Source organism: Mesoplodon densirostris, chromosome 16 (genome assembly GCF_025265405.1).
Source record: "Mesoplodon densirostris isolate mMesDen1 chromosome 16, mMesDen1 primary haplotype, whole genome shotgun sequence".
NCBI classification, from domain to species: Eukaryota; Metazoa; Chordata; class Mammalia; order Artiodactyla; family Ziphiidae; genus Mesoplodon; species Mesoplodon densirostris.
Window position 1 is genome coordinate 79,559,235 of NC_082676.1, and position 24,109 is coordinate 79,583,343.

Genomic DNA, 24,109 nt, shown 5'->3' on the forward strand with positions numbered 1-24,109 from the left:
GTCACTTTGCTGAAAAGGGCTTTTCCCTTTTTATTGGCGGTCACGGCTCTCAAATTAGAATCATACAGGGAACATTGCTACTAGGGCTGCAGTATTGTCAATACTACTGTTTGTATCAAGGGTACAAGAAGTTCAGAGGTCATCATTCCAGGACTAGTATGAAGGCTCTACCATGCTATCGGGGACCCCGGCTCCTCTATCTTTCCATTCAGCCACCTTTAGCGTATATCTTCAACCTCCTGCCAGTGGCATCATTTCACTTCCAACACTACTATCCACACTTCAGCCAGGAGAAAATGGAAGACAGAAAAGAGGCAAAAGGCAAACTGACTCTGCCTTCTGTCCAATAGTACCATCAGGCACCTTCCACTTACATCTCATTGGGTAGAACCGTGTCACATGGTCATCCCTAGCTACAGTGGATGCTAGGACATGTAGTTTTAGCCAGGCACATTGCCAGCTGAAATAAATACTGAGTTAAAAAAAGAAGTGGGGAATGGATATTGGAGAGGAAACTGCAATATCTGCCACAATAATACTGCCATCTAAGGCAAAACACCAGGCTGCATGAGCATGGAGCCTATTTTATAATTTTATTATTATTGTTAACATTTTACAATATTATTACTTTATTCCTATTTTAAATAAGAATAAGTTGTAAAATAATGGAGGGACAGGAGCTATGCCCAAAGATGGGGAGCGTTAAGCAGCAGCTGGATAATTTGGCCACCATAGGTCACCTTCCTTGTCAGTGGAACACTGCATGCGTATAAACCACTAACTAGTTTTAGTTCTTCTATCTCTCTTTATTAGTAGTCACAGCTCGCAGATTAGAGAGAACATTGCTCCTGGAGCTACAGCGTTGTCACAGATTGAAAGTCAACTCAAAGACACATTGTGGGTAAAGAAATATTTTCCCAAACTGAGCAGATGCCCTCACGTCACTTGAATTTAAACAAAATGAATCCTGCAGCCCCTTGGAAAGAATGGTGATATTTCTTTCCTTCAATCCCTGGACTGTCCAAAGCTCACGTCTTCAGAGAAGAATGTCTGCTTTTCTGAATAACATACAAACTGTTTAGATCTTCATTTTGAGATCCACCCTTCCTGAGAATCTTTACTCTGCTAGAATAATTAAGTGGAACTCTTGGTGAGTGAGCTTGGTGCATCAACCATGACCTCCAGTGGGGCCTCTACAGGAAGCTGTACAGTGGGTCTTTGAGAAAGAATGAAGAAGTGTTTTCCTGCCTTGTTAGCAGACCCTGTCTACTGTCTCCCGCCCCAGATTTAAATTCTTGATTACCAAAATAATGGTTACTCCCTGAATCTTGTCATTGATTGAATCAAGTGGAGCTTCATTTTATATGATTCACTGTAAGGCACCCTCCCCCTACCGTAGAGCTTCCAGTTTCTGAACAGTTTGGGGGCATGCCATGGTATGGAGGGAGCCAAGATTTCCAGATAAATACGTTTTTGTAAAAATGCAAGAATAATTCAGATATTCAGAGATCGTGATTAGCATTTTTTATTATTCCCATTCTCATCTTCCAAATGTTGTTTGAGGGGCGGGAGGATGAGGATCGGGGAAAGATGGAGAAATGCCACAACTGTGTGCATAATTCAAGCCAAAATGTACTTTCGCCCCCATCTTCACGGCAGAGGCACTTGAGGCCTGAATCGTCCAGCCCAGTTACCCTAACTCTACATTTCTCTTTTCAAGTGTAGTTAGTCACAACCCACCCTGAGTTCTCTTGACCATCCTGCTGGGACAGCATGGGATTCTCCTTATCGTCTGCTATGTTTTACATGGAGGATTATTGAGCCACAGAGAGTTTAAGGGGTTTTCTTGGTCCCTGTCTAAGCCAGGATCACTCTGGGGTGGTGTATCTCCTCTCAGGAAAAATTCCAGAGTCAGACCCAGAAACCCATCATATTCAGTCCTTGTTTTTTCAGCCATCTAAGTGAAATGCCAAATAAGCAGCACAGATACCTTTCCTATCTCTTCTTCTAAAATACGAGGTTTTCTGGAATTCCCTGGCGGTCCAGAGGTTGGGACTCTTCACTTCCACTGCAGGGGGTATGGGTTCAATCCCTGGTTGGGGAACTAAGATCCCACATGCCATTCAGTGTGGCCAAAAAAATAAAGTACCAAATATAAAATAAAATATAAGTTTTCATAGTAGAAAGAGTGCCTCATCACAGGGAAAAGTAAAAAGAGCTCCATTTTGAACACAGTTAAACCGTATGTCCCAGTTGCTACAATGAAGTGAGGGCTGGATTTGCAGGGGATTCCTCAAGCCATGGACAAGCAAATCCTGGGTCCCTTCTGAGACTCAGATTCCCAAAACCTGTGCAAGAAATTCTCCATGAGAAGTCAACTGTCCTTACTAACACCATTGGGGATCCAGGGAGAAAAACAAGGGAACAGTTGCATTCAGTTATCTTCCCCTGGGCTATGATAGAGAGGTCTTATGTTGAGGAAAGAATTAGCATGTCTCTGTCTCTGTCTCTGTCTCTGTCTCTCTGTCTCTCTCTCTGTCTGTCTGTCTGTCTCTCTCTCTCTCTCTCTCTCTCTCTCTCTCTCTCTCCATGTGCTGGATAATATAATCTCAGCATAATACATTTGGCCTCTGTTGCATTGAGCAATGCCTGGGGATGGCAGGGCAACTCCCCCTAGGAGGATGTGCCAGGAGATGAAAACATGGCAGAAAGGTGACAGGAGAGGTGAACAAAGACACTGCCCCTGGCCACATCTCCTGAGCAAAGACGAAGGGCAAGCAAAGACATGATGAAGAGCAGCCTGCTTCCCCTGCCGTATCTGCACACATTAAGGAAGAGACAGCAGACATGCTTCTTTCTAGCTCAGCCTCTTCTTGGCCTCTGGGAGCATTCACAAACATGGTCTCTGCACAAGTGAGTTTATTCCTCACAGCCCCCTGTCTATTTAAAGAGTGAAAAATCCATCCCCTCCGGTCAGCTCTCTAATAAGATCATTACCCACTGCATGTGTTTCATCCTCAGGCCATTCTTGACCTTGGGTACTCAGAGTCGGGAGTGTTTTGATACCAGGTGTAACCCCTTGACTGGGTCAAAGACACTGCTGTGAGAGGGGGCAGGGAGTGTGTGTGGAGGCAATGTGCTGGAATATTCACTCCAAAACCCCCAAACATGCCCAAGAATAACAAGAACATTAACCACTGACCCAAACACTGGTGAAATTCTATCTCCACTTCTCCCTCCACCACTAAACATGAAAATACTATCCCTGAAGGGATGGAGGGAACATACAACAAGAGGTCCAGGGAGAATGAGAGCAGAAGAAGGGCTGCTTTGAGAAAGAAGTCCAGCAACTACCACACTCTTCAGTCACTGGAGAAAATGTCCCCTCGTGACAACTAAACACAGACATTTTTTGCTAGTTTGGAAAAACAACAGACTTGGACTTTTCTTTCCAGGATAAAGACATTCAGTTTCAGAAGGCCTTTTTGTCACTTTTTCTTGGCCTGTCTCCACCTCTTCATCCCCATCTTGGGTCGTTCTCCCTTCCTTCACTCCATCCCAGCCTCACTGGCCTTCTCTGTGTTTCTCCAATGAGATAAGCCATCCCTACCTCAGGACTGTCTTACTTGCGGTTCCCTCTGCTAGAATGTTTTTCCCCCAGATAATTACAGGTGTTCAGGTTTCACTTCAGATGTCACCTTCTCAGGAAGGTCTTCCCCAGCTACCTATCTCATGTTGCCCTGACCACTCTCTCTCATTTTCTTCTTCCTTTTCTTCTTAGCAATCACCATTTTCTGACCTGATCTTATTTATGTGTGTATTTATTGTTTATTCCCCCCAACTAGACGTACTCTCTAAGACAATAGGACCTGTGTCTGTCTTGTTCATGGCTTTCCTGTGCCTAGCATGTGGTTGACACTTGTTGATTGTGTGGATGAATCTATGGATAAATGGATGGAAGGATGGATGAGTAGATGAATGAAAGAATTGAAGGAAGGAGGAAGGAAAGTTAAATAGGTTAGTGAGGGGATGGATGAAAAAATGGATGGATGGATGGATGGATGGATGGTTAGAAATAATCAATGATTTGGCTGAAGTATTTTACCCAGTTTGGTAGATCTTCTGCTGACCCACACCAAAGAAACAAACACTGGATACTGGGGCTATAACTCAAGCCACAGTGGTTAATCAATTGAAACTGTGATAAGGAAACCATAATTTGATTCCAGTTCTAAATGAGCACCTAGTCTCCTTCAAATTAGCACTTTTTGTTGATATGCTTTGATGTTTGATTAATATCCCATCACACATTAGCCCTCAGAAAATTCCCAAGTAGCAGGCTAGGAAAATTTCCTGATGATTTAGCTTTTTGAAGATAGAAAAAAAACTAAGCCATGGAAGGAAAACAAGTTGGGAATACCATCCTGGCTTAATTCCAGCCCCTGGAATTGTCCTTGTCCTGAATTTTTAAGGGTGGCATTTCTAAATCATGCTTCTCCTATTTATTTGTTCATTTGCTTGTTTGTTTGTTTTAGAATAACCTCAACATGGAAAGTGCCTCGACATCGGAAACCAGCTCTCCTCTCTCCAAAGAAACACCAGGGGAGCATTCAGACCACCAGGCTGCACACCAACCATTCCCCAGACAGCAATTCCAGCAAGAGGCTGGGCCCCCTTCATTGCAAAGAGATGGCCCCAGATCCTTTCTCCTTGATCTACCAAACTTTCCAGATCTTTCCAAAGCTGATATCAATGGGCAGAATCCAAATATCCAGGTAACACTTAGCAACTGAAAGGTGAAAGAAAATGAAACAGCCCATGTCTTTGTTTCCTGATCTGATTCCAAAGCAGCTGCTGCCTTACCTCACTTTTCTCCTTGACCCCTTAATGAATCCTGCTGACAAGCATGTTATCTCTATAAGAGCAGTGTTGTATTTCATCTGTGTAACACCCTGGATTATGAGATGCATCATTATTTTATCAGCCACTGAAAAAAGAAAGCAGTGCTAATTAGAGTATGACACACCAATGATTATAAGATACATCCTGATTTCAGAGCTGTTGAAATGTAAAAACAGGGACTTCCCTGCAGGTCCAGTGGTTAAGACTTCGCCTTCCAATGCAGGGGGTGCGGGTTCAATCCCTGGTCGGGGAGCTAAGATCCCACATGCCTCACAGCCAAAAAAACAAAACCTAAAACAGAAGCAGCACTGTAACAAATTCAATAAAGACTTTAAAAATGGTCCACATCAAAAAAAAAAAGAGAAATGTGAAAACAAAACAAAATAATATGCTCTGAAATTGATGAAATATGTTAGCTATAGGGAAAGGCCAATCAGACACATGAGTAGATGAGGCAGATCATAGTGTGATTTCTAAGATGCTCAGGAAGACACTGTCTCTCAAATGCCTCTCTAGCTTGCCTTAGACACCAGAAATTCCTTTAGGCGCTGACAACACTTCAGTTGCTCCAAAGTGTAAATGACTGATAAAAAACTTTTGATAAGAGGAAAGGAGGTGATAACAGAGGTTTCTAGGAGAGAGAGGAATACATATCACTAAGATGAGATGGGGTGAAGCTGAAGGAAATGGGAGGTTAGGAAAGAGGTACCTGGAACTGAAAATAAGAACTCTCATCTGCACTGAAATAGCACAATTTACTTTACAAAGTAAAGGTGGATCCGATTTGGCTCTCCCAATACCCTTATGGAGCCCACGTCATTCCTCCAATATTATCAATAACGCAACTGACTCTCAGGAAGTTCCCCTTTGGTTTGCCCAAGGTCACATGGCTAGTAAACAGTAGTTGGGGCTCAAATCCAGTCTCTCAGGCTCCCAAGAATACTCACCCTACCATTTCATGTTTCAAAAACAAACTCCTCATTTTGAATTTTGCTTGTGCCTCCCACTGTTTTTTCCCAGAGACGGTACCCATGGCGGCCGAGGGCAGATCGTCCCCCTGGGCAGCCTGGCCCTGTGCAGCCCGAGTCCTCAGGTGCCTGCTTCCATACTTTTAAGTTTATCCTCAACTCTTTTCATTGGAGAAAGGGCAGCTTGTCCTTATTCTTTCTCTGCATCAAATGCCAATTAGCTTCCATGGCAGAAAGTTCCTGAACCTGACCTTGGAACAACTGATCCATAATTAGGTTAGTGGTCTCTCCCGCAAGACTAACGCTGCCTGTGTCACCCTTTTAGATCAGATTTCCTTGGCCAGAGTTGTTTTGCTCCTAACACCAGTGTTGTTGTGACTACTGAATGTCCCTGAGAATACACCTCGATGCCGTGTTAGCTTCTGGGAAGTTAAGAAATGCAAGGTGTTCTCCCTCCAGGAAATGACGTAGGTGTAAAGATCCCAGCTTACCACCCAAGACAGGGCCGGAAGGATTGTGGAGACAGAGGCAGAAAAAGCGCTGTGTTCCATGGAGGGCAGACCTGAATAGATGGGATATTTGGGAAGATTAGGGCAGGGCAGCATTGAGAGTCCATAAGTGAAAAATGTTTCGGAGGTCACTCTTTGACAGCCCATGTGCTGAAATCACTGCCTGGACCAATTAATATTTCCAATAGGTCTTGTACTGTTCTAATTGATTAATGGGGAAAACAGGCCTTTCGATCCACTGCCCTCTCTCTGGGAACCGGTCACATGACTCTCTGATAAAGAACAAAGGATCCACTTGGGGGAGGTGCAGACTGGCAAAAAAAGGCACAGACATCTCCTTACTGTTGCTCAAAGAGCCTCCCCATCACGCCTTCATTGACAGGAAGTGATTTTTCCTTGTTGATAGATTTTACAGTTCTAGGACTAAACCACCCTTATCCCAAGGATGCTTAGATCATGCCCACAACAATTTTAGGTTTGCTGTAGCTTGCATTTTTTTTTCAGAGATGGGAAATGTCGCTGTGGGGCTTAATGCTGAGGACTGAGCTATTAATATAATTGATTTAAGAGTTACTAATATAAACTTACAAGAAAAGACCTGGATGCAGGGGACTGGAAGGCTGCAGTCCCCTCATTAGAAATTTACTAAGCGCATGGAGCTCCACCTAGAACCGAATTTCTAACAAAATTTCTCAAGATCCCCTTTTTCTCTCCCAGATAAATCCATCCATCAGGAAGTCCTCAGACCCCACTTGGGCCTCTTTAAAACATTAACCTGACTGTCAGGGAAGAACAGTGGGGCAAAAGTGGTTGGGATCCTCAGATCTGGGGAACCCAAATGACTTTTCCATAAAAAGAAAAGGGCAGCCGTGAAGCGATGCATTTGTGCATGAGCTCAGTAAAGCCCCCGAGCTCGCAATCCATTTTTCATCAGAATAAGCTGTGTTTTCTAGCCAGACGTGAAGTGAAGAGTGCTTTGGAACAGTTCCGCTGGGCTTTCTGAGGGATGAGAGGGTGGTTGGAGTCTATGGGTGTGGAGAGAACTATAAAGTGAGACAAGGGAACAGAGGATAAGTGGAGGGTGAGTTATGAGATCACCACACTTGAGACTCCCCAACAAAGCCTCTTGGACTTTTATAAAACGCAGCTTCCCCTTGTGCCATCACAAAGGATGGCAGCGGAGATGGGACAAATGGAAAGCATTCGTCCTTGTCCCCTCTGAGCCCACAGCCACCTGTCTGTATAGACTTCTAACAGGTGCGAAGGAATCCCCACTTTGTCTTCACTCTGTCTCAGCACCGCCCCAGCACATACAAGAAGTTTGCCTCTAGGAGCTGCTTCGGAAAGGGATGCTTTGGAGCACAAGGCGGGAAGGGGACCAGGCTACTCCTATGAGGTCCCTATATGTTTCTTGAGTTACCCTTTGGACAGAAGAAATCACTATACCTCCCAAGAGTATAGGTTTCCCCGTAGATCCGAATATCAGGGTTTCTGGCAAAATGGACCCGAAATGAATGAGGCTCCAACCCAGATGCCATCAGAATCAAAGACAAGGCCAGCCCTGTCCTGTTGCCCGCCAGCCAGTTGGTTCATCCCATTTTTGCCTTGCACAAGCCCTGTGTCTTTTAACCTTCTGCAGGCAGTCGGGGTGGGGGTGGGGGGTAGGGCAGCCTATGTTTTATTGATCTGATGATGGAACACTGAACTGCATTCCTGTCCTTTCTCTTTCTGGAAGGTTATGAAAGGGGAGTGTTAGTGACTCAGAAAGATGCTCAAAGAAAGACTAACGCAGCTGCTACCCCTGGGAGCCCCAGCCCTAGGTCTGAGTGTGAGTGTGTGTGAGGGCACGTACATACACACAAACACACACACACACACACATGCAGCACTGGCCGCTGTAGCCTCATGCCCCACTGCACTTGAGTAAACTAGCTCCCCGGTGGTCCTTTAAAAGATGAGGTGCTTTCTAAAAGGGGGTGATGGTTTTCACGTTGTCAGCCCTTGCCCCTTCCTCAGAGCTCTGGTCTTTTGTTGAAATCCACTGGTTTGACACAGGGCCGATTCAGCCAAGCAGACAGTCCACCGGTCACCCCGGGCCATCCAAGCATTGTCTCTCCCTGGGGAGCAGACTGAAAACAGGTGAAGGCGTATCAGTGGGTCGGCTTCCGCTGCCGGGGCCCCTGGCCTGGTCTCCCCCCATCCCCTGGCAACCTGCCCCTCACCCCCACCTAGCCAGCCCTCACTGGAGCCGGGAGCTACCCAGGAATCTGATACCCCTCTCTCTGGACCTCCCCCCAGCCCCCCTGTGTCTGCAAGCATTTCCCACGCTCCAAGGCTGGGGTCTGCTGTGCACCCCTGCCAAACCGCCCACACCTTTCCAAAGTGACAATGCTGAGCTCTTGGGCCTCTTGACTTTTAGGAAGGGAAATCCTTTAAAAAGCCCAGCTTTTTTTTTTTTTTTTAAACCCCTGAAGCCAGTGGCCTCCGTCCCAAGTGGACTGGGCTCTCCATTTTAAGACTGGCTTCAGGCTGTGGAAGTGAGTGAGGGGAAAAGAAAAAGAAAAAAAAAATGCACAAAAGAGAAAGAAATAGCCTCAAACTCCTGAACCCAATCTCCATATTAAATTTAAAACAAAACTAGAAGTTGGGGGTTTGGCAACGAATAAATAAATAAATAAATCACTCAGGAAAGACAGTAAATCTCCCAGGAGAAGTTCAACTTGAACTTCGGTATCCTTGGCTAAGTTTCTGGTCTGCAGCTGATGGTCAGATAGCAGAGACAAAAATCTCTAAAATAAACTCATTATTAGGCTCACTGCATCAATTCATGACCACAGTGGCTATTCACCACCAAATAGTTCTCTTTTCTGGGTCAATCTGAGATCTGTATTCATTTCAACCAATGTATTTATTTCTTTTCTTCCATTGAGGGAGACACAAAAATAGTCATCTAAAGGCTTTTTTTTTTCCCCTCGCACAGACTTATTTACACGGCCGTAGACCTCTTGATACAATCAGATGAGTTGGCCAGGGCTGCAGGTGTTGTACGTGCTTCTACTTCTGATTTCCCCTCCTCCGTTTTTCCTAAAATCCTTTTGGAATGGCAGGCCTGGCCAAGTAAGAACCAAGAAATCTCTGTGCCCAAGAGATGGGCCCACACACTCCAGGGGACAAGCTGGTGTTGTTCAGATTCTTATGGGGGCCCTGCAGTCCCTATCATGAGCTAGAGTCCACCAACCTGCCCTTGGGCTCTGGTACCACTGTTTTGTTGACCAGGCTTGGCCTCTATGGCTGCATGCAGGTTACTCGACCTCTCTATGCCTCAATTTCCTTGTCTATACAATGGGAATGATAACACAACCTGTGAGTAGTACCTCTGAAGTACAATACTCTGTAGTAGTAGGGTTGTTGTGAGGATTAAATGAAATCATCCATGTGAAGCACTCCGCACAGAGACAGGAATATGGGAAGATTCCCCAGACTGGGGGATGCTGGTTGGTGATGTCAGTGAGCATGAAGATGACAGAGGAAACGTATAAAATAATTAAGAATCAGGAGTTGTGAGTCCAGCTCTCCACCTTCCTTGCTGTTCACCTCAGGAACGTGGGTTCTCTAAGCCAGTTGCTATGCCTGAAATGTGGGTTTAACTTGTGTAGAACAAGCAATGATATTTGAACGAGCACGCTGCAAATCTCCAAGCATTAACCACACTTACTGGAGCTGCCAGAGTTGTTTTTAGAGCATCAGTGGGTCTGCGAGGGAGGGATTATATATCTTCCTGGTCCTTTGTGTTCTTTCTTCAGCAATTGTCAAGGAAGAAGGGGTACATAATCGGGGGTCTAACCCTTTGCTGGAGACTGTCATCCTGTCCCCGGATGCTCTGTGCTTTTGAGGAATCACTTCACCTCCCAGGCCTCATTCTCCTCTCTGGGGAATAAATACGAACCCAAATCTGCCTAGTCACCATAGCTCTCAAGGCTTAGAGGACCAACTTAGAAGCTTCTAGAAGATTCTCCTGAGTTCAGAAAGTCAAGGCTTCTGTATTCCCAGTGTCATTAGTTTATTATCCGTTAGACTAAGAATTGTGTTGGTTTCTCAGTGGAAAGTGCTTTTCAGAGCAAGAGTAAAGGGTTTGTTTCTAATAAATGTTTAAACTCTCAAGAGGAAGAAAGAAACAGGTAAAGTTACAAAGGATTTTATCATCCTCTCCTAATTTTGGATGGAATTCTCCAAATTGGCACCTATTCTAGACTCTCTTTCTCAGAGCTGACAAGATTCTGTCAGAAGTTGGAGTCAGATCTTTTGGAAAAGTTCTCTTTCTTTTACTATCTTAATTCATGGTACAGAAAAGTCCAGAAGAAACCAGTGTACTAAAGATGCTTCAATTCTGTGTATGAAGGATGCAAAAGGATGGTAAGATCTATCCGCTTGGAAATCTGCTGTGCTCACGACCACACCTTCAGCTCATCACACCTATTATTGTTCAAGACATTTTTAAGGACAGATGCTTTGATGCTAAAGACCATGTAAATATAATAAGAGCAACAGGAAACATAAAACTCATCTGCACTATTCGAGAAGTCATGCTCGTGCTCATTAAGTCTTTTTAATTGGATGCCTATGAAATTTCAGGCTCAAGATTACACTTCTTCATTTGATGTCTGTATGAGGTTTCCATATTCTTAACTGCAGGGAAGGGTGGATCCTAAGCTTTGTGTGTTTTTTATTTTGTGTGTGTGTGTGTGTTTTAATTCAGTTGGAGCAGTGGCTAAAAATGAAAGGGGAAAAAGAAACCTCTAAACTGATGAGATTTAGTCATCAATATAGTTTTTGGAGTAAATTCATATTTTGCTACTCATTGCCTGGCCAGGCAACATATCTATTTTGTTTGGATCTGAGCAGTAGTTTGTGGGGGGAAAAAATCATTTTGACGGTAATAGCCTAAAACATGAAATTGTTTTGATTCCCAGCTTGGAGAAATTGCAGGGCACGTTTTGTTTAGGCAATCCCTTTGACTCCAGTCTGGATACAAATGGAATACCAAAACTGTCCAGCCCATTCCCCCTTATCTCCTACCCAGAGTCTGATTTCATTACCATAATTGCAGGCTTGCCTGGCTCTTGGCAGCTTCTCCCCTCCAAAACCCTTAATAGCCTTGCAGACGATTGTTGCGGCTCAGTTGTTCTGTCTGCAGGCACAGGGGGCCTGGACTGCAGAGGAGAAAGATTGTCTTCAAAGGCTCAGCATCACCGTGTCACTGCCCAGCTCGGGTCTGCGCAGCCCAGCTGTGTATTTCTTCTGCATTGCCCTTACAGCGTTGTGTGTGGGTCCAGGTCCCCATCCCTTTCCAACAACCATCCCTCCAGCAAACGGCAATGATACAAGGCAAATGATGTAATTCTTTCTTTTCTTTTTTCCTTTTCGGGGATTCCTAAACATCCCATAATTATTTACAAATATTCAAGGGATGCTTATGAGACTGGGGTAATGGTGGTGGCATGGAAGCAAGCCAGTGGTGCCCTTCCAGGCATCCCACACCAGAGGAAGAGATGCACTCGGCCTGCCACAGCCCAAGTACACTCTGGGATGGAAGGCCACACCCTTAACTTTGTGTCTGGACCACGCAAGGCCACAGCCCAGGCCCACCATGAGCTGGGCAACTTCTTTAAAATGTCAAAGCAAGGAGACTTCAAACCTTCCCATCCCTAAGACAAAAGGAAGGGTCTGTTTGTCTCAGGGATTGGCACGACCTGGTGCAATGTGGCAGAGTATGTCAGCAAATCTCTCAGATGTCCAGTTAGGGCAAAACTGGAAAAGCATCTGCCCAGTACATCTTGCGCTGATTACTTGGAGCGCATGTTTCTGATTCATCTGCACATAACTCATCCAGGGGGTGTTGCAAGAGCTATGTGATGGCCAAAGGAACCCAAGGAGTCTTTTATTGTGTTTTTTAAACAAGTTTCTCTATGTTGATTATCTCTCGGAGCCAAGAAGCTGCACTCCTTCAGCCCCGTGACTTCCAAACTAGGCTCCATAAATCCAAGAGCAAGTTCTGACCTTGACTCTGGGACTACCTGCTCTGACCCTGAGGGTCGGTTAAGGACTGTGTGCTGGGTCTGGACTAGGGATGAGTGAAACTCAAGCTGTGACATCCTGGACCTTGAGGACCTTGTGCTCACATCTCTACACGACTTGTGGCATCCAGCCCCCACCAGCATCAGTGGCCTCTTTGCTCACTTGGTCACAGGAGGGGACGCTACCTCGGTGACTGACTTTTTGAGGGGCAGTACGGCAAAGTCTGTAAGAGCATGGGCTCTGGAGCTAGACTACCCATGGCTGCCAGTTACTACCTCTGTGACCTTAGGCAAGTTGTTAACTTCTCTGTGTGCCAGTTTCCCTGTCTGTAAGAAGCTGTCTTGCAACCACCCCCAAACTTAATAGCTTAAAGCAACAACCACTGGATTGCTCATGGTCCTGTGGGTCAGGAGTTTGAGCAGGGCTCAGCCAGGAGAGCTTATCTCTGTTCCATATGGTATCAGCTAGGGTGACCCAACTGGGCTGGAGGACCCAAAATGACCCCACACACAAGACCGGGGCCTCAGAGCTGGCCAGTGATTGAGAGGACTCTTTGTTCTCCTCTACGTACCCTGCCTCTTCACATGGTGGCTCTGTGAGCAGTGGTCTAGGCTGGGCTTCTGTACATAATGGTAGGAACTTGCCAAGAGAATGAAAATGGAAATTGCAAGAGCTTGTAAGGCTTGTCACATTGTCACACCTAACAGATTCTACTGGGTACAGTGAGTCACAAGGCCAGCCCAGACTGAAAGGGAGGGGAAACAAACTCCACCACTTGATGAGAGGTGTGGCACACACATACCAGAATGGGAGGAATTGCCGGGGACATCTTTGGAGATCAGCAGCCACAAGGGTCAATCAATAGAACCAAGCTTATAAGGCTGTTCTGAGGATTAAATAAATTAATATATGTAGAGCCTTTAAAACAGTCCCTGGTGCAGAGTTAACACTCAGTAAGTGTTCAGTTTTATTATCATTATTCTTGTGCCACTTCAAGAACATACACGGTACATGTTTACTCCTTGAATTAAAGGCTTCCCAGCAACACAGTCATCAGTAAATCAGGGACCCTAGTGATGCATTGCTTCCTCCCAACCCGAGGGCTGTGTGCATCCATTCCTTTGGCATCCCTGGAGGTTTTCCATTCTGTGTCACAATGCAGCCTCAGCTTTCCTATGTGAGGGATGCACATTTCCCTCCGTTCTCTCGGACTGTCTTCCAAGGGTCACCCGGCTTAGAGGCTGTTGACTCCTCATTGACCCTGGCCTGTTCTGAATTCTTCAGGTCACCATAGAGGTGGTGGACGGTCCTGACTCTGAAGCAGATAAAGATCAGCATCCGGAGAATAAGCCCAGCTGGTCAGTCCCATCCCCCGACTGGCGGGCCTGGTGGCAGAGGTCCTTGTCCTTGGCAAGGGCCAACGGCGGGGACCAGGACTACAAGTACGACAGTACCTCAGACGACAGCAACTTCCTCAACCCCCCTGGGGGGTGGGACCGTCCGGCCCCAGGCCACCGGACTTTTGAATCCAAAGAGCAGCCAGAATATGGTGAGTCTACCACCCAGTAATATAAAATTGGTGGGGAGAATAAATGAGACGATGAGGCCCAGCGGACGTGGAGCCAAACAAAACCCCGTTTACAGTGTGTGGCTTTGGGTCTTCAATGAGGCAGACCTCATACAGACTCTGTCCACTCTGTCCACAGAAGCCCCAAGAGGCCCCCAAAGCCACATTTTTCTGGAAAGACTATAATTTTAAAATAATACCAATTATCCTAGGAGAGAACTTTTTTTTTTCAGTTAGGGGTCTTAGAGGTTCTGCCTTATTTTTCCAAAAAATGTTCTTTTCTTTTTTTCCAAAATGACAGAATCACCAAGTTCACTTCCTCATATGTTTGACTGTAAACATTCATAGTAAGAATCAATGTAGTAAAAGAGATGTACCCTGTTGTCTCCTTTGACCAGGCAACTGTGTCATGTTTATCGTAGGCAGTGGAGTGGCCCTTGGAAACCCTCATGGACATGTATGTCACGAGTTGTCAAAGTGAGGCCTCCCCACCAATAAAGTTCAAGACCCCAAATTGGGACTTATAGTTTCCCCTGCTTTTAGAGTAGGATAGCTGAGATGACAAGCAATTTCTAAGTTCAATGACTTAAAATAATGAAAGTTCTTTTCTCACTTAAGCTGGGATGGGAGATAGGGTTGGGGGAATTCTGCTCCACTCAGTCATTCAGGGACCCAGGCTTCTTCCATCTTGAAGCTCCACCAACTGTGAGGGCCTGCAAATTATCCACTAGATGCTCTGCATCTTGCTGGCAGACAGTAGAGAGATAGAGCCTAGAAAAGGCACACACGCTCTTAACCCCCTCAACCTGGAGATGACACACATCACATCTGCTCAAATTCTATCGGCAAGACCTCATCATATGGCCCAACGTAGATGCAAGGGAGGCTGGGAAATGTTTTCTATGTGTCCTAGATGAAGAGGAAACAGATTCAGAAAGCATCTGGCCAGGTTTCATGAGGAATCAGGCAGTGTGCCTTGTGTTATAATGAGAGTATTTGATATCTTACAAATGCATCCACCATCGTGATATTCTTGTGGTTCAGCCTCAGCAGACTTAAGTGAACACTCTATGACGATGACTTGTCTAGCACCATTTGCATTCTCACCCTTACCCCCATTTTTCAGCAGAAAGACCAGTTGTATATTAGAGACTCATTTCTACCCGCTAATAGATGATCTTAGGCAACTTCCAAAAGAGTAAGACCATGTTTTTCCCAGCCACATCATTTAGTTGTTCAACTGACATTGAACACGTCTTATGCCCATCACTGTGCTAGGTGCTGGGAATCCAAAAATGATTAAGATACAGTCCTTCCCTAAAGAGCATCTCACCTATCTATGGACAAAAGGAGAAAAGTTAACTGATAGAGCAAAGGGTGCCACAGCAGAGATATACATCAAATGCTAGGGGAGCATAAAGAGAGCTCCCAGACCCCACCCAATCAGGAGGCTCGTAAAACCTTCTCCTTTCCCAGAAGAAGTCCAATTTATTTTCCAAGACAAAGGATTGGGAACAGTAGCCAACCTTTCTACCGCGCTTGCCTTTCACAGTTCCTCTTCATAGCAGCTCTCACAGATTAGCTCATTTAATCAGCTCACTGAGGCAGGGACCCATTTTACAGATGGGGAAACTGAAGCCTGGAGAAGTTAAGCAAATTTGACCTCAAGGGTCAAGACCTAGGATCCATCTCAGACAGTCTGGGTCCAGAGTCTGTCCTCTTAACTACTATGTTATTCTGCCTCTCTGGAAAAATAAATAAATAGCACATCTTTTAGGACAGTAAAGTGTATTTAGAAAGGGACAGTTAGATTGGAAGATAGGAATGGGAGGAAAAGGCCAGGGTGGAACTGAACCTGGGTTCAGGACTAAAGCTGAACCTGTCTGCCCAGACCACATGGAACAAGGTCTCTCTGAGTGGGGCTCAAACCCTGGACCTCAGAATCCCCCCTTTGCCTGTTAAAATTTAACACCCATCCTGGGCCCCAGCCCCTTCCCTATATACCAATGGTTTTCCAGGTGTGGCTCCCAAGCCAGTTGATTAGCATCACCCAAGACCATGATAGAAATGCAAATTTTCAGACCCCACTCCAGGCCTGCTGAATCAGACTCTCTGGGGTGGGTCTCAAAAATCTGTTTGAACAAGCCCTCCAGCAGGCTCTGATCTGGAAAAGTGGGGTCCAAAGGACCAGTGTTTCTTAGTATGGTTTCTCATACTCTCCTAGGCAATTTTTTTAAAATCCCGATGGCTGGACTTCTCTCTAGATCAATTAACTTGGGATCTCTGGGGGTGGGGCCCAAGCATCAGTGTCTTTTAAAGCTCTGTGGGTGACTCCAATGTGCAGTCCAGGTCAAGGGTCACTGCTGTCCTTCTACTGAACTAGAATGTGCAGGAGTGAGACTTGGGGTCTTTCTTGGCTTCTTTGTTTATTTCTTTTTTCAACCAGCAAGGTCACCAGGTGATTCTCTTGCTTACTAAAGTTTGAAGACCACCACTAGAAACAACTTTTTCATCTAAAGCTTTTACAGAATATATTCTGCCAAATTTATGAACATTAAGAATACTCCCTCCATTTCAGTCTTGAGGATAGAATTTGCTTCTGCTGGGGCAGTTACTGTGGCTACCAGAGCCACCTTCACCCCAGCTTTCTAGATCTATAATACCTGGGGAGTGAGTGCCCTGCATCTGGATCTTACAGCATCCCTGGGTCATGGGGAAACTCCCATCTTTGGTGATTTTAGAGTCTCTTTTAGCAATGTCACCATCATTAGACCAGACATCAGGATTGCTACTTTATAAAGAAAATCTTGTCCCTTATGATACCTCTAAAGCAGTGCTTCTCAGACTTTTATGTGCACACAAATCACCTGGGACTCTTGGTAAAGGCAGCTTCTGAAGCCATAGATGCCGGAAAGGGCCGGGAGCCCTGGTGAAGCTGGCACCGCTGGCCCTCGGACCACACTTTTAGAAGCGAGACTGTAGGTGTGTAGCTTACACGCTACAGTAACTCAGTAGCATTTGCAACATGGATGAATAATTACTGCTTCTCAGTCTGACTCACAGGGAACATGTGATTTCCAGAATTCTTTACAGCATCAGATGAGCTAAGTCCTCTCTTATTTCAATCAACAAGAAAGTATAGAGCAATTTCTAAGTATGTATCTCTGTGTCGGGTGCTGTGGAGGATACAAGGAGAGAATATACAGCCCAGGAAGGTGAGGTCCATGCAGTGGCAAAGCAGTGCGCGTCACTGAACCTGAGGACTTGCTGCCTCATCTGAGACCAGCTACAATTGCCACAGGAACTGGGCTTAGTGGAAGATGTCTATCTCAAATATTTGAAGGTAGGATTTTTAATAAGAATGTAAATGTCTGTGGCCAAAGAGTATTTCAAAAAATCCTAGATGAATAAGTAGAAGGTAAAAGCATCTGTAGAATAAATTACAAAAATACACAACAGAAGAAGTTAGACCTAATTTCTGATTGAGTTGGCTCAACTTTGGACCGCATGTGTTTGAGATACTTAAGGTATCATCCAGGGCAAAGAAAGCATCCAAATAAATATTTTTCTTTCAAATAGTAGTATACCATTCCCCAGATTGCTCTGAATAACCTGCATAATGAAATCAGACGGACACGGCTTAGTGTAACTGGGCTGGGACTCAGTCCTTTGCAATCCTCTGACAGGTCACGGTCTTATTTTAATAGATCTCACGGTGATTTTTTGCAAGGGTTTTTCTTTGTAACGTTAATTTATGGCCACATAAGTGAGTATCTTAAGGAAGGGCTTCTGGGGCCGGAATCAAAGTTGCTGGAATATCAGGATATAGAACAGGATATGGCCAGAGCGGGCAGATCTCAGATCTACTCCCAGCTCTGCCAAGTTAGAGCTGTGTGACCTTAATCAAGTACCTTAACCTCTCTGAGCCTCAGTTTCCTTATCCATAAAAGGAGAGTGTTTCTACCTACCTTGCAGGATTGTTATAGGAGTTCAATCAGGGTGTGTAGACAGAGGAGCTGGTTAAGACAGGCCCTCAATAACTGGCAGCCACTATCATCTAGGATTAGGATAGAGGCTTTCCAGTGGCCGAGCCAAGACCCAAGTCACTTCAGTTGCCCAAACACTATAACTGGCCCACAGAACTCTAGTGCCCTGAAAGTGTATAATGACCACTTTAAAATTTCAAACAACATCCCTGTAACCCGGCCCTCAGCCCACTGCCCTGTGGATTGTTCTCTGCCCTCACCAAGCTCTTTGAGGTCACAGATAGGGGCCGTCCAAGCACCACGTAAGTGTTCGCAGGGACTGTTTTCTGCTGTCTTTGTTGTCATCTTTGTAATTACTGCTGCTCAAGTTCATCTTCTGCTCTGAGTGATGCCCTGGTAGGTGAGCCAATGAGAACAGGCTTATTTTATTATAGCAGAAAGGGATACTGCCCTCAAAGCTTTGTCCCCCAGTCAGAACTTCCCTTTCTCTCCTGCAAACACATTAAACAAATAGAAATCCCCACGAGGAGGGGCTTGGATGGGGTGTTCATCGGGGGCTGTATGCTACAGACACTTCCAGAGAAAGGGCTGACGTGCCCACTTTTCCCCAAGAGGTTGTTTCACTTCGTTGCTAGCCCAATAGAAAGGATCAGCCACATGGCTGTATACATGTTCTGTGCCTAACTTTGGGGGACCAGTATTTTTAAGTGTTTGGAAAATAAATGACTTTGTGAGCATTTAAAATAAAGACATGGCCTTGGTGTGGTCTTTTCCATGTTTCTTGTGCTAGGGGTTTGCTGCATTTCTTGGATCTGTGGGTCTACAGTTTCCATTATATTTGGGAAATTTGGGGCCATTATTTCTTCAAATATTTTTTCTATTACCCCCACTTCCACCCCTGCCCTCCCACTTTGGGGACTATAATTACATGTGTATTTGGATGCTTTAGGTCGTTCCACAATTCATCAATGCTCTGTTCATTTTAATCCATCTTTTTCTCCCTGTTTCATTTTGGATAGTTTCTATTGTTATGTCTTAAAGTTTACCAATCTATTTTTTTTGCCATGTTGAATCTTCCATTAATCCTATCCATTAAAAAAATAAATAAACCTCAGGTTTAGTAGTTTTTAATCTCATTAAATGTGATTTGGGTCTTTAAAAAGAAAAAAAAATTAATAAATACATAAAATAAAATAAAGACATGGAGACAGCCACTTAGTGAAGTAATAAATCCGTCATGGTTCCAGGGTCTGCTAGCCATCCAGAGAGCATAGCATAGGGAGGGTTGTTATAGTGTATTTGTGACAGTTAGCTTTTGCTGCTTTAGAAACAGCGCCTAAAACTTAGTGGCTTAAAAGAACAAATGTCTTCTCTCTCAAGAGTCTGCAGATTGTCTGGACTGTTGTTCTGCTCAGGGCTTGGCTGGGGCTGCACGGTTTAGCATGGCTTCATTCACAATGATGGGGTCCCAGCTGGACAGCGGGGGGTGCTGGGATGATATCTGAGCCTCTCTCCTTCTGGTCCCTCACCCTCCAGGACGCTAGTCCAGGCTCTTCATGTGGTGGTGGAAGACTTCTCTACAGTGAGAAGGCAAGCCCTAATGCACAAGCACTTTGCTAGCTTCTGTTTGCATTATATTTTCTATTTTCTCATTGGCCAGAGCAAGTCACATGGCCCAGACTGGGGTTGGTGTGAAAAGGTAGTAACCAAGGGGGTGGATACAGGAAGAATTACGGAAGTCATTTTTCACATCATCAGACACAGTATTAGCATTCAGTAATTCAGATCCAAGAAACTAAAACAAGACATTACCTCCGGCAGAGATTCCAAAATGGTGTGTTTAATGCTAAAATCTCAAAGTTCAGGGATGATATTTCCCAAAATTATTGCAACAGGGAGGAAAGGTCGCCAGAAATTTCTAGATGGTTGAGGCCCCGTTGCTTCTACTGAGCCAAGCAGGACACCTCTTGGCATCATTGGATCATGTCTTAGGCCAGTACCCACCCCACAGATGACATGGACTCTACCTGTGTGATTTAATCAGCTTTTTCCGACTGATCCACTGCCCCTTTCTTATGAGTCTAAAAACAGTACCATCTTTACTGGTGACTTTTTGGTGTGGTGGTTGTTCCCTTTAACAAAATCTGGTACGGGTGATTCACACAGGAGGCTCTGAGTGTGTTCACGTGCGCGTATAACCTGCTACACATGGATACACTGGCTGACAGGAGTGCTATCCTGTGATTGTTCCAGGCACATCCCTCGTGTTCTCGGAGAGTTTACCAAGAGGTCTGGGAGGGAGTAGCCATGGCCCCCTCCTCAGCGGTCTGTCCAGTTCCACTGCGTTAATGCCCAGGAGGAGATGGGAGAGATGGAGGCAGCTGATGGGGGGGAAGCGTGCCCACCTCCCTCACATGAAGCAGTAGTTTCAAACATCTGCTTGTCCCCGTGGCTGGAAAACCATGTCTTAGAAAGAAATCAAAGTTCGGAAAAATCCCTTTTGGGAAGTGGGGAGAAACGGATGGGGCCCCTGGGAGCAGGCGAGGTGTGGGCAGACTCTTGGCTCTGGGTTAGGGAAGAGGACCAGGAATCCCCCCACCAACTTTGTATGATGGGCTGAGACTCAGTGGCCCTGGGTTTGCCTGAGCAGTGTTCAGAGTGATCACTCTGTAAACGATGGCCTGGGAGCCTGGCACGGGGCCCACGGATCAGGTAGAAACATGTGTGGACTGCATTCTTGCCAGGCCTAAGTAATCATGATCACCGCGACCTGTTCTGAGCAGAGCCGACCCCTTCCCTGCGAGGCACATGTCTGGGGCTCGGTGCTTGGCCCTGGCAGAGGCCCCAAGTCTGGAGGAAGATTTGGATAAAGCAGGAAAAAGTAGTTCAGAGGGGAGATGCTGCAGAAAGGGTCAAGCTTTAGAGATCAAGGATTTAGCACTAGGGCTCAAGCTTTCCTTCCTCTTACGCTTATGACCTTGAATGGGTCACCCAAGCACTCCAGGACTTAGTTTCCTTACTTTTAAAAAGAGGAAGTTAGTCTAGATAACATACCAACTTCTCTCACAGCTCTCACACTTCCAGGCCCCCCTAGTCTGGTCCACTTCTCCTTTCTCCATACCATTCATCGATTTCTGATATATTGTATAATTTACTCATTTTTTTGTGTTTATTGATTATTGTCTGAATCTTCTCACAAAAATATTAGTACCACAGGGCAGAGATCTTTGAAAGCTTTATTTAATGATATATCTCACATACCCTGATTTGTGCCTGGCACATAATAGGGGCTCGGTATTTGTTGAATGGATGTTGAGTGATGACCTCAAGGACCACTTCTAGCTTTACCATTATGTATCAGTTATCTACTGCTGCATAACAAACCATTCCAAAATTTGGTGACTAAAACATCAGCAGTGTATTATTTCTCATGATTCTGTGGCTCAGGAGTTCAGGTGGGGCCCCATTGGGCATCTCTTCTACTGCCAATGGCATCAGCTGTCCACTGAGAAGCGCCTGGAAGGTCCAAGAAGGCTGCATTCCCATGTGTAGTGTTTTGGGGGCCCATGATGTGACTCCTCTCTTTGTGTGTGAAGGAACTGATGGTGGTCATTTTGGAAAATCCCTACCATATTATTCCATGGCTCCACACTCTGTGAATGTACACATTCTCAACAAGCACTTACTGGGCACCTTCTAGGGGGCAGGCCCTGGCCAGGTGTCCAAAACCTCAGACAGAGTCCCTGCCATTACTAAGCTAATCCCTAAAATGAACCCTGGAGCCATAGGCTTTCGACTCCAGCTGGCATCTGGCCCCCTCTAACAATGGGAACGTCAGAAATGGACAGGTGGCTGGCAGTTCAATGGGGGAGATTTGGGGACTCTTTGGCGAAGGCTGGTGACCACCTCCCTGGTTCCGTTCCAGATTCTACAGATGGTGAGGGAGACTGGAGTCTCTGGTCTGTTTGCAGCGTCACCTGTGGGAACGGCAACCAGAAACGGACCAGGTCTTGTGGCTACGCATGCACTGCAACCGAATCTAGGACATGTGACCGTCCAAACTGCCCAGGTGGGTTTACGCAGGGGTGTGGCTCCACGTTAAAGGGCAGCTTTTTTTTTAATCTTTTTATACAATTTTTAAGGGTTACACTCCATTTACAGTTATTACAAAATATTAGCTATATTCCACATGTATACAATACAACCCTGTAGCTTAGCTTATACCCAGTATTTTGTACCTACCACGCCCCCACCCCTATATTGACCCTCCCCGCCCCCCACCCACTGGTAACCACTAATTTGTTCTCTATATCTGTGAGTCTGGGGAAGCTTTTAGTTTATATTTAAAAACTTATAGAAATTGACTTCCTACAGGGCAACGATTTTCCTAAGAATTCTGACCAGACTGGGACAAGAGACGAGTAATGAGCTTAGTGGATGAAAAGATGGATTTTCTGAGCCTTATACACAATTGCAGTAACTGTGACTTAGAAGACAATGCCACCATGTACTTAATTTAAAGGAGGGATTCTGGTTAACTTGAGCCTTTGATGTGGGGTGGGTTGTACCTTAAAGAGACACATGAAGACAGGTGTTCATGGTCTAATAAGGAAGCCAGGACCAGAGGCTTAATGGCCATCTACAGAAAAACCATGTGTTAGCCTGAGAGTTGCTGAAGGCTCCAGAGGGAGCAAATTGGGGCAACTTGGCAGTTAAGTATCACTTTAAACTGCATTGTCAGTGTTTTGAAAACTTAACTAATTACAAACTTGGTGAGAGGCCATATTGGGGTGAAAAATAATTGTGTCTATAGCAGTAGTTATCAAACCATGGCCCATGTCAGTATGGCCCACACATTTTTAAAGGATTATGAAGAAGGAGGAAGAGGAAGAAGAGAGAGAAGAGGAGGAAGAATATGCAACCAAGACCGTATGTGAAATGAACTTATTTACAAAACAAAAATAGACTTGGAGACATAGCAAACTTACAGTTACCAACCGGGAGGGATAAATTAGGAATTTGGCATTAACAGATACAAACTACTATATATAAATAGATAAACAACAAGGACCTACTGTATAGCACAGGGAATTATATTCAATATCTTGTAATAACCTATAATGGAAAATTATATATATATATATACATGTATATATATATCTGAATCACTTTGCTATGCATCCGAAACTAACACAACATTGTGAATCAACTATACTTCAATAAAAAAAAGACCATATGTGAACCACAAAGCCTAAAATAGTTACTTTCTGACCCTTTACATAAAAGTTTACCAACTCCTGGTCTATAGTTTTCCATCTACCATGTGTTCCCCATGGTCAGGTAGAAAACCAGCCTAAAATACTATCTCGGGCTCTTCCAAGAAATCACATGCTCCAAATGGCTTCCTCCAAAAGAAATTTCAGAGGCAGAACATTTGATCCCCACACCCCAGACTTCCTTTTTCTACCCCTAGAAACTCTGTTCTAAATCTCTCAGGCTGAGATTTAGAACAAAAAAGTGGAAGAGCAAAGGGATTTCTGCAGAGAGAGAAGATCAGATTGGTGATGTGTGTGATAGCAAAGGGGTATGTGCAGAAAACAGGGCTGATGGTGTGAGAAGAGGCATTTCTAGCCCCCGTCAGCCATGCAGGTGGATTTCCAAAAGTGGAACAACCATCAAGATGCTTGTCCTGATCTTTCCCCTGTTCATCATAATGAAGCTGAGTTAGAAGTCTGGTGGGATGGGATTTGGATGGGTAGAAATCAATAAATAATAATAATATGAGAAGGGAGAAGAGGAGGAAGGCAGGAAGAAATGAAGAAGAAAAGGAGGGGAAGAAGAAGAAGATGATGACGAAGATAAGATGAAACAAAAGAAAATGAAGATGAAGATGAAGATTGGGAAGATGAAGAAGGGAAAAAGATGATAACGAGTTTCATGAAGAGTAGGACTTTTCGAGTATTTAAGTATCAAGCAAATTTCTAAGGTCTTTGCATGTGTTACTTCATCTAATCCTCACAATAACCTCATGAACTAGCTATTGACGATGGTACTCATTTGGCAGCTGTGGAAACTGAGACACACAGGCTAACTTGCCTAGAG

General features: G+C 45.0%; 1 protein-coding gene across 1 annotated transcript in view; it reads left to right on the forward strand.

Annotated features, from left to right (window-relative positions):
* The window catches only part of ISM1 (isthmin 1), an 84,153-nt gene that overhangs the window by 51,250 nt on the left and 8,794 nt on the right, over positions 1-24,109 (forward strand). The window contains exons 2-4 of the mRNA XM_060078946.1: positions 4,536-4,775; positions 13,739-14,003; positions 21,933-22,076. Of these exons, the coding sequence (XP_059934929.1) occupies positions 4,536-4,775; positions 13,739-14,003; positions 21,933-22,076 (649 nt within the window). The remainder of the gene's footprint in view (positions 1-4,535; positions 4,776-13,738; positions 14,004-21,932; positions 22,077-24,109) is intronic.